Source organism: Hydra vulgaris, chromosome 06 (assembly GCF_038396675.1).
Source record: "Hydra vulgaris chromosome 06, alternate assembly HydraT2T_AEP".
In the NCBI taxonomy this organism is placed as follows: Eukaryota; Metazoa; Cnidaria; class Hydrozoa; order Anthoathecata; family Hydridae; genus Hydra; species Hydra vulgaris.
In genome coordinates this window covers 52,368,090-52,380,000 of record NC_088925.1, presented here as the reverse complement: position 1 = coordinate 52,380,000, position 11,911 = coordinate 52,368,090, and the positions used below count along the sequence as shown (strand labels likewise).

The window sequence follows — 11,911 nt, the reverse complement described above, 5'->3', positions numbered from 1 at the left end:
GTAGAAGAACTAGAACAAAGAGAAATTGAAGTTTCCTGGTACACAGAAAACGATAGCCTTCCAGACACTGACAAAGCTTTTATGCCTCCTACAAAGACCCAAAAGATTTCAGGGGAAGTAAAAGTTAGTGTTCAGCTAAGTGTGCATGAACTCCTAAATAATTGGATCCTCTCTTTATAAAGCTGGAGGTATTAACATTGAGGAGTTGAAGATCTCAAGATCAACACTGATCAGTAAAGCACGCACTGGAGTAGAGTCAGAAGCCCAAATCATCCGAGAGCAGAACATGGACGAAGTAGGAGGCTTAAAGTCTTCATTCACTTTGACACTAAAATTGTAAGACAGTACATCAGTGAAGAAGCAATTTCCACAAGTCAGGAAAAGATAGGTTTAAGCATTTCTTCTCCAGAAACTGACCCTTTAGATTTTCTGCTTAGCATTTTAAAAATAAAAAGCTCCAAGAGAAGCAACCAGGCTGTAGCCATTCAAAATATCCTTGAATACTGTCAGATCTATCAGGTCATAATAGTAATCAATATATGAGCTATCAGATCAAATCATTAGGGCTAGTGTTGACACCACAGCTAACACAGGAAAGAACAATGGAGCTTTAAAGAATGTTATTGTTTATGCTTTGGGGAGGCCTGTTTTCTGGGTAATGTGCAGGCATCACTTATATGAGAGGCATGTGTCTCATGTCATGGAACTTGTTTTTGGTACAACAAAAAGTCCAAGCAAATACCTCTAGGCATTTACATTCCAGTGAGTCAAAAAAAATGAAATTTTAAAACGAATATTTTTTTAATTCGGAAGATGAAATTCAAAAGAAAATAGGTGATATTTTGATTATCCAAAAGAAAAAATTATAGAAAACAAGTTTTTCTTCATGTTTTAATTATTCAAACTTCGCAATAAATAAATAAATTTTTTGAGATAAAAAATAAAAATTCTCATTACATGTGATTATAATATTTAAAATTGATTTCATGGCTCAGATTTTTTTGAGTCTTAAAGATAAAGGTATCTTGGAGGTATCTTAGATTTTATGCCAAATAGAACGGCATTTTGAATTTCCATGCGTGATTTAAAAGATCTAATTATTTAGAAAAAGAAGTGATAAAAAGTTTCAATGAAAGTGATTTTTTTTACTTTGTGTATTTTTAGGATACTGAATTGAATGGCAAAAGTATTTTTTTTCTTTTATGACATTTTAGCATTGTTTTTTTGCATCACGTACAGACATATCACGCACGGGCAAATATTCATCCGTGCGTGATAATTATTTTCCTTTGGCTTTATAACGTTTGAATCGCATATTTGCTAATTAATTAGTTTGAGTATAAATTAGTTAGATTGATAACAGTTGCTTAAAAGAATTTAGAATTAAAATGAACAAAGTTAAGCATTCAATAGTTCAGAAAAAATTTAGAAAGAAACATCCAGAATATTGGATTGCTGAAACTAATAGAATGAAAAATAAAAGAGCTAACATGAGCGAAAAGGAAAAAGAGGAAGTACGTCGAAAAGATTGCTAAAGAAAGAAGCGAAAGCGAGAGATGAACCAATCTACATCTGAAATTGAACAATCCTTTTTATCTCCGCAGAGCTTTGAAAAGGCACTTAAATTAATTCAGCATTACCTGCCGATTTAAACAAAAGAAAATACCTTTTAAAAGAAGTTTGTAAACGTGAAAACATACTACTTTCTGATATTTCAGAATCAGGCCCTAACTACGCCGGTTTGAACGATGATAAGTGCAAAGTTCTTGATTTTTATTTGCGAGAAGATATTAGTAGAATGGCTCCAGGACGCAAAGATGTTGCTATTAATAAGAAAACAAAAGAGAAGGTATGACACATCGTTTTTATGTAGGACTCGCATTTTATTTAATAAGGTTTTCAGTTTTTGTAAACAATTTTTGTTTTCTTTTAGAAACAAATTCGTCACATGCTGATGACCATATGGAGAAACATACTCACTTTTGTAAAAGTGAGCATATTAATTGAAAAGTGGGGAAATCTAAGTTTTACGATCTGCGGCCATTCTATGTCAAGGTAGTAAATGATCTTCCCCACGATATTTGTCTTTGCATATACCATGAAAATTTCAGGTTGTTAACAAATGCCCTTCAAAAAAAATTTAATATTATGTCAGACATAGTTGACAGATCTGTGTGTAATCAAAACAACTAATCTTGCATGTTTATGAAATGTAAAGCGAACTGTGGGTTGCCAAAGTTTGATGAATATGTTTCTATTGTAATAGACTCATTAGGTGACGATTCAAACAAACCCCTCTTTGTTTTTGACCAATGGTCCTCAGAAAATGCGCAGAAAATTGAACAACCACTAACATCTTTGTTAGAGGTGTGCGTATAATGTATCAGAAAATGAACTGATTATACGTAAGTAAAACTGTAATTTTATTTGTAGTACAATAAAAAAATTTAATAATTTTGTATTAAAATTTTTTTTATATTTATAAACTAACTATTCATCTATTTATATTTTTAATTCTTCTAAAATCAGATGAATTTCTGTGAAAATTACACCATAATGGAGCAAAGTGAAATTCAATCTGCTTACTGGGTTCATCAGCAACTAACAGTATTCACTGATGCAGTTTGGAGCAAGAACAATACACATTCCTATGCCATTGTATCCAATCGTTTACTTCATGATAAATATGCCGTCTTGTTCATTATCAAACAATTATTAAGTCGTTATCATAATATTTGTAAATTACACTTTTTCACTGATGGTCCTTCATCTCAATTCAAAAACTCTTATGTCATGACAGCCATGAATAACTTGTACAAATTATCATCTGATCTTGTTGAGATTCGTTGGTCATTTTTTGCAACATCACATGGAAAGGGGACAGTTGATGGCATAGGTGGAGAAATAAAAAGAATGGTTTGGACAACAGTAAAATCTGGAAAATGATATTGTCGTAGTTTAGAAGATTTTGTGAGCATTGCAAGTGAAAAAAATACCAAAATTAATGTAAGTCATTATTTAGAGAAAAAACCTCAAAATGAAGCTTGTAGATAAGAAACTTTTGATTATTAAATTTTCATTTTTTTACATCATCTCGATTATAAATGAGTGTATTACCGCAAACCAAAGTGAGATCGATGAGACGCTTCTCAAAGATAAGTTTAAAGTCAAAGGTATTTGTTGGCACCACTCTTTTCTTTTTAATATTGATGGTGCTTTTATGGCAATTTGTAATCAATCAGAAATGGTAAACATTGTTAAAAATTCAGCATCTTCATTATTGATAAACGCTGTATCATCTATATCTGAAATGTACAAATTTAATACTATATCCCCAGGTATATTTGTCTTTCTAGAATTGTGTTCTGCTGGTAGAGCAAAGACATACCTTGCCAAAGTATTAGAAATTTTATATAATATGGCACATATTAAATTTCTAAAAGAACAAAACGAGCTCATTTTAAGGTACCCATCTGTAGACGACCTCTCCTGAAATGACTTGTGTGAGCTAAAACCGTTGGTACCGCAACCACACTTCGATAACCGTGGACACATTATTATCAAGCCAAAGTGTTACAACTTCACCTATTTTTAAAAATGTGATATATTTTTCTTATCTTTAATATAATATATTAACTATATAATACATTATTTATCTTTAATATAATACATTAAAGTATTGTTTTTTAATCAAACATGTATTTAATTAATTAGTATTGATATATATGCTATTTATGATAGTTGCAATTGATTTATTTTTAAAAATACAATCCAAAAATGACTAATGTTTTGTTCTGTTTGTTACTTTTTTTTTGTCCGTGCGTGATTTTGGTTTAAATTACTACTGTGGAGCAAAGATACATTGTTGAATTCTGTAACTTTGTAATAATCTTTAAGAATGCTTGTATTATTACCTATAAAAAACAAAACACTCGTCACTAATACATTTTCAGAGAAAATAGGGTTCATTTATTAATTTTTGATTTTTTGATTTTTTCTGTTCCATGCATGACTCCATTAAAAAATTAATTTATTCTATAATGAAGCAACCCGTAGCTAACATACTTTGTATAGGTAATATATACATAGATGTCAATTAAATAAAAGTCGGTTATTACAAAATTGCATTATTTTCAAAACAATTAATGCAACAGATGCAATGTTCCGTGCGTGATTTTTTGGAAATGCCCGTCTATGTTTTGCTTCAGAAGCTATGGCCGCAAATACATAGAGAGGTTAATAAACTCAAAAGAATTGTCAAAGTTGAATGGTCTCAGGATACATTTAGACCACATACTCTCTTGCACCAACTTGCAGTTGAAACTAAAGAACTTTACACCACAGCACTTCAGTGAAACATTTTCCAAAGAGGAGACTACAAGTGTTTTTGCCAGCTACTGGCTTACTTCCTGGGTGCAGATATACCTAATTTCTTCTTTAAGCAGCCAGGAGCTCATCATGAGGCCAGGTTTATGAGCGATTGTCTTTACCTTCTTGTCCTGCAGATGACACAGAACTACCATCTAAATGATTCAAAAACAGTCGTGCCTGCTACTCTCAAGAACATAAACACTGCTACAAATTGCATTGTATTTTTCCAACTCAAGTTCCTTCAAATGACCTTAGAGCTTTTATGAAATGTCAGATGATTACAAAGCCTATGCAGAGATTGGGAAAGTTTTCAACAAAAGCCTTCCACGGCACACTTGGTATCTAGCTCCCCAGTTTGTGGTTTTGTCTCTTGCTGATAGGGATCTAGATGCCAACGTTAAGAACAACATCCTTAACAAATTGCTATATTTTACCGTTCTAGAAAAAGAATATATGGTGTTTGAGAAACCTGGAATCCAGTCAGTCATTGTTCCAACATCATATCTCGATGATTTTATCACTGAGCAAAGTTATCTTCCTTTTTTTTGAAAAAGGAAGATAACTGGCCTGGCCAAACAAGGCCTGCTATATATAAAGACTTTTTTTCAAAAATAGAAGTTTATTATAATGACTTAGATGTTTTAAATCCATTAAGGTGCAACTTTTTATCAATAACTTTCTTAAGATTTTTCTTTTTTGAGGTTATATTTTAACTCAAAATGTAACCCAAAGAAATAGTTTTTTTTTAAATTCCTGGTAACAATGTTGATAAGAAAAATATTTTTGACAATCGCATCATATACTTTTAATAATCATTTGATAATATACTCTAGTTTGATCAATTTTTATATATGCGTGGCCCAAATATTTAACAGCTAGTTGGTGTGCTTTTAATGATAATACACTTAATGACCCAGACTTTCTAAATATTACAATAAACGTTAGAACGAGTCTCTTTTGATTTTGTTTTTACCCATATTTGCAAACTTATTTGATTACTTAAATTTCTAATTTCATACTCCAAAAGTTAAATATTTAATGTATCCATACAATATTTGTGATGGTTCATGAAGCACTTGGTAAGCGGATTCTCACATGTGAAATTTAAGGGCATGTCATTATTTGTCAAAAAATAATCAAATACAGGATGTGATCTTTTTAAAGCAAATTAATTTGAAACACTTTTTTTTACCTGTATAGAGCAAATACAAATATTTTATGACACTTTGGTGATTGACAAAACAATATTTTCTCAAGTAAGTTTCTCAACAATGCTTTCTCAAGTAAAAAAAAAATTTTTTAATAACAATAGATTTTTTTTTTTTAAACAGTAGTGTCAACAAGTGTGTTTCAAATGTTGTTGCTGAAGTAACCATAAGTATAAAATTTGGAAGCAATTTAAAAAAAATAAAAATAAAATTACAAAGTTTTGTTTTGAATAGTCTATGTTTTAATAAAAGATAAAAATTAACAATTTTAAGCTACAAATTTATAATTTTTATTTTATTTATTTTATTTTCTTATATTAAAGTTATTAATATTCTATTATTATCATTGATATTTTTTTCCTCTCATCAAGTTTGGTTGGAGAAACAAAAATCACATTTGCAAGTACGAATAAATGTGGAGAAGACACCTGACTTTACTGATTTCTGGGACAATGTAAGAACAGAAGAAACAGCTCTTTGTTATGCATGACTGTTGATTTGGATAAGAAAGAAACTGAAAAACTACAAAAAGAGAAAATAGATGTATTGACCAAGCTGCCCTTAAAAACTGCTGCATTTCTAAAGATAAAAGTTGAAACTGGTATTACCAAAATCTCTAGAAAAACTTTAAGTTTTTTGTTTACATGAGTGCAGAAATTTAGATTCTCATGGTGCTGTTATGAAAGATCAACATTGTGCATAGTGCACATTAGAAATGGACCAATAGAGATTAAATGTTTAAACTGATGAAACTTCTTTTGACTTGATGATTTGCTTTCTCAATGATTTTGTATTTGGAGATGTAGTAAACAAAATGAACATCTTGAGTTATAAAGTGTTTTTTTTAGTTTGATATTGACTTTCTTCAAAAAATAACTTTGAGAACTTTTTAATTTTATTTTTAAATATATATATATTTTAATTGAGACTTGTGTATAAGAATGATTTTTATATATTGATACTTTAAATATATCACTCATTAAATGTTTGTTTTTTTAATTTTACTAAATTATTAAAAAATTTTTAATTTTACTAAATTATTTAGTACTGCATTTTTTTTGCTATAAATGTACATATTTATATACATATACCCCATATCCCCACTACAGTAGTTAGATTTTAAAAAAATGTATATGTCAACATTAGATTTCTTTGGTAAAGTACATGTGCAGTATCTACAAAAAAGGACATACAAAGATTAAGAAAAGCATGTCCCTAATAATAAGAGTAATTATCATGAAAAATTTTTTTTTTCACATAAACATAAATAGAAAAACAATCATTATTAAAAAATTTTTCACAATAATCTAACTTTAAAATCAATAACTTACAGGTAGAATAGAACTTTACAATTTTAGAAAGTCATTATATAACAATAACAAGCCATGCATATTTAGTTGAGAGACAAAAATAACTCAAAAGAAAATAACTAAAAAACCAAAGGGCAAAAAAAAATGTTTTGATACAAAATATTTAAAGTATTTTTTTTTAATAATATTTGAAAATAGTGAAACATTTTGGATAGGCGCTTTTTATTTTTTTAATATTTCTTTTTTAAAAATTGGAATGCTTCTTTAACAACTGTATTTTTAAAATCATAATTAACCAGTAACTTATTCTTTTTAATTAATGAATTAATAAACAGATTTAATTGCTTTATGATTCAATAAACACTTTAACAGCATTTTTTTTCCATAGTATTGAAAAACTGTTAAGGTTTTAGTATGCCTTGGGTAACCAAGGCATACTAAAACCATGCATTATTTTTGTAAAATTGAGTTTTGTTTAGTGATGAACAACAAAAGTTTTTCTAGATCAACATATTTATGCAAAACAACATTTGGATATTGAAAATAGTTTTTCCTTAAATAAATTTCAAAAAAAATTATTATTTTCATAAACTTCAAAATGCTTTAAAATTTTATTGTTTATCTAGATTTATGTAATCAGCTGTTTTTAAATTTATCATTTTTATTTAACTACCATTATTTTATTTCAAATTATATATTTTAATTATTTCAAATTAAATATTATAATTATTTCGAATTAAATATTATAATTATTTCAAATTAAATATTATAATTATTTCAAATTAAATATTATAATTATTTCAAATTAAATATTATAATTATTTCAAATTAAATGTTATAATTATTTCAAATAAAATATTATAATTAAACATTATAATTATAAGTATGAAGTACTTATAACAAAATGAGCATATAAATTGTGTGAAATACTTTCTCAGATTAAATTGCATGAGTTTAACTACAAATAAATATAATAAATAAAAAATAAAAATAACAAATATATAAAATAAAAAATATGAAATACTTTAATAGTTAAATAACATGCAAACAATGTGTAAATATATAATGAGAACATAAATAATATAAAACATTTAATTTAAATATGTATAAAATATTATGTAAGAATACTAAATAATTATACAATAATAACAAACTATTTTTATAAATAAAATTGAAAAATTACCTACCTTCACAAACAGTTGCATTTGTTAAACTACCAACCATTCTATAACCAGGAAGACATCCACACAAATAACTTCCAATTGTATTTAAGCATTGAGTTCTTGGAGGGCATCGAGTGCCTGCAGTATACACAAAGCATTCATTGATATCTAAAAACAATTACAATTATAATTTTCTTAATTAATTATTATTTGCTTAACTTTAAGTTAATCATCATAAAATAACCATCATCATTATTGTTATCATGTTTATTATGGCCATAATTATCGCTATCAAAAAAAATTAGACTCTTTAGATGCTAGATGGTAAAAAAAAAAAAAAGAATATTGAGTAATATACTTTTAATTCACCATTAAACATCTATCTGATATTATTTTTATTTATTTTTTTGTATATTCACCTTCCCTAGGTCTAGAGGAAGAGGACACAAAAGTCAATGAGGCTACTAACTTTTTTTCTCAATTGTTGTTATACCTTTCTCTTGACCCTTGCGCTTAGTAACATTGACAAACAAGACCACTGCACAAAAAAATATTGTTGAGCTTGATACATTCAGGGTCATGGTGGGTTTAATTTTTACAGAATATTTTTTTGATAAAATAAAAACTTTGAAATATTTGAATAAAAACTTTGTACTGTGTTTTTGCTAGTAAAAACTTAATGGCATCGATATCAACTAATTGATGAACAGTAGGGCACAAATATCAAAAAAAAGTTAAGGTAGGGCACAAATTAATTTAAAAATTAAAACCTAATAGTATCAAATCTAATAGTAAATCAAATAATCTAATAATCTAATTTTTTTTTCCTTTTGCCGAGTAATTGATGAAACACAGTGTAAAATGAAAAAAGTTTGACAAGTGCTTTTTATGTATATATATATATATAATATATTTAGGGCTGGGACAAAAATTTTTGATATTTGACATCTTAATTAATGACTTGACTACAGTCAGCAAAAAGAAAAAATTCAGAAATTAAATATATACATAAACAAAAACTTGTAAAAATTATATGCTAAAAATGTTTTTTTCCAATATAAAAGCAATTCTAATATTAAAAAGTGTATAAAACACAGCTCCAGAATTATAAAGACTGCCAAATACTCAGCCACTTACTTAAAAAAACTAAAACGTAACATTTGATAAACGTTTGGTCAAATCGAAACATTGTTCTGGAATTTTTCAATGTATCAAAAACAAACCTGTTAAACTTGGAATTAAATTGTGAGCAGTTGTAGAATCCAAAACAAGTTACACTTGAGATTTCAAAGTTTACACAGGAAAAAGTAACATTACAAGTTATAAGACCCCTTGTGTCTTGGGTTCAAAATGTTATGGAATTATGCAACCCCCTGCTCAACCAAGGATATCATGTATATTTTGACAATTTCTATACTTCATTTCACTTAGTAAAAGCTTTATAAAAAGAAAACACTTTATCTTGGGGTACAGTAACAGAAAATTGCAAAGGATTTCCTGAGAGTATGAAATATGGTAAAATGTGGACTGACTGTCACTCTTGTCAAATAACCACTTAAAATTGTATGCAAGTTATACTGAACTTCACTAAGTGTCTTGTTGTCTTAGTACCAATACATAGGTCTGTGGCAATCCTACTGATGGGATACCCTAAGAAAAATCCCTTTGGGAAACAGAACAGGACACTTTAACAAAAAAATACACACCTGTGCACACCCAATGTAGATAGCCTTGTGGGATACCAGTCTTCGATAGAAGCTGTTGGTCTTCTTGTGATCATACTGTACCATTAGGCACATATCAATTTGTGAGAAGTATTTTTTTTTTTTACTATTTAGAGGCTCTTTGTTTTTCAATGAACAACTTTTTGTACTTTTATTTCACTCTGCTACACTCTTTTTAACTTAATATGCATCTTTAAGGCATTCACTGCTCGGTGCAGCTTCAATAAAATGCATTACATTTACATATACAAACTGTGAAAAGAAGAATCAAGAAGACATACGTTGCGAGGACAATGATGAAATTTTGTCAGTTCAATGGGTAGACAATAGAGTTATCATATGCTATTATCACTTGGTTGTGCTAATGGTTATGTTGAGGTAAAGCTCAAAAAGAAAATTGATTACAAGTGGAATGATATCTTGGTCAAAAAACTATTACTAATTCATTGCAACAACCATTTTATGAATGTCGCTGACTAATCTGATCAAACTTTGGCAAAGTATAACTTTTTAAGGTGTGTTAGATGATGGAAAATACTCTTTTATCATCTTATGACAATGCAGTTAAAAATAGCTTTGTTCTACTTAAACAAACACATTAAACACAAACCAAAGGAAAGATAACATGAAAAGAAATTCTGACTTGATCTTTTTTTATTTTATTTAATGATAGCCCCATAGCCTAAATACCACTGTAGTTGAGGAACTTGTTTAACTAAAGAAAGAATGAACATTCATAACATACAAACTGGAAAAAGATCAGATGAACACAAAATCAGTATCAAGGATTGTTTTGTGGTACTTGGTTCAACTCAATCAAACTATTGGGTTTGTATTGTTGATTTGTATGTGGGTGTAGTGGGTGTATGTGGTATAATGATTGCAGTATAAAAAGATGCAAGTGTTATAAAAAAAAAATTTGCTTGCAGGGATATGTACAAATGGACATAATTTGTAAACACCAATATTAACAATTGCAGTGAAGAGATGTTAGAGATATATCCTAATTTGATCCAATATAGAAGAATTTGGTATATCCAATATAGAAAACTTATAGGCTCTAATGAGATGAATTTTTAGAGAGTTATATAAAACTTTTATCATTATAAAAAATTAATTATATATTTAATGGATAATTGCTTTGAATTGAAAATTGAAATATTTAAACAAAATTCATCATAGTATATATACAAATATATATATATATATATATATATATATATATATATATATATATATATATATATATATATATATATATATATATGTATGTATGTATATATGTATATATATATATATATATATATATATATATATATATATATATATATATATATATATATGTATGTATGTATATATGTATATATATATATATATATATATATATATATATATATATATATATATATATATATATATATATATATATATATATATATATATATATATATTGTCTAACTTTATTTTGAGCCGGTCTGTAAATTCAGGTTCGGTGTTTTATATACTCTTTGAAGTGCTATATCGTGGGATGGATACATTTTCAGTATGATAAAGCTTGATAAAGAACAAGTTATTAGCAAAAAATAGCTTCTATTATGTCTGTGCACATAAAGTACACAGTGGCCTATTACACTAGAACTAGTTCATTTTTAGGAAAAAAATATTAAATTGCCAAAATGCTTTAAAAAATAGGTTAACAAGATTCTTTACAAGTTTGAATAAAGTTAAAAATTTTGAAAGTTTTTTCTTCACTTCATTCTAGATATGATTTTAATACCACCAGAAAAACATGATTATCCAGATTTATTTTATTAATTTCTTTAAATTTACAATAAGAGCGCACTACATTATCTCCTTAAAAATCAAAAATGTTTACACCTTTTCATATATTTAAAGTAAAGTTTCCGAGCAATCTTGCCCTAAACAGCTTTCCAGTCACTTTTAACACAATTCATAAACAAAAACATTTGTTGTTTTTTCCATTTGGAAACATAAAGTATAAAAAAAATTTAAATATATAAAGAGTATTGTCAACAATTTTCTTGTTAAACATATGTTTACTATTCAATATTGCATATAAGTGAACAGGAATTAATCAAATAGGAGTAAATTCCATATAGTTTGCGAGAAAGTGG

General features: G+C 27.6%; 1 protein-coding gene across 1 annotated transcript in view; it reads right to left on the bottom strand.

Annotated features, from left to right (window-relative positions):
• Positions 1–11,911, bottom strand: part of LOC100202622 (fibrillin-1) — a 68,606-nt gene that overhangs the window by 45,527 nt on the left and 11,168 nt on the right. Inside the window, exon 4 of the mRNA XM_065800438.1 lies at positions 8,077–8,220. Coding sequence (XP_065656510.1) covers positions 8,077–8,220 — 144 coding nt within the window. The remainder of the gene's footprint in view (positions 1–8,076; positions 8,221–11,911) is intronic.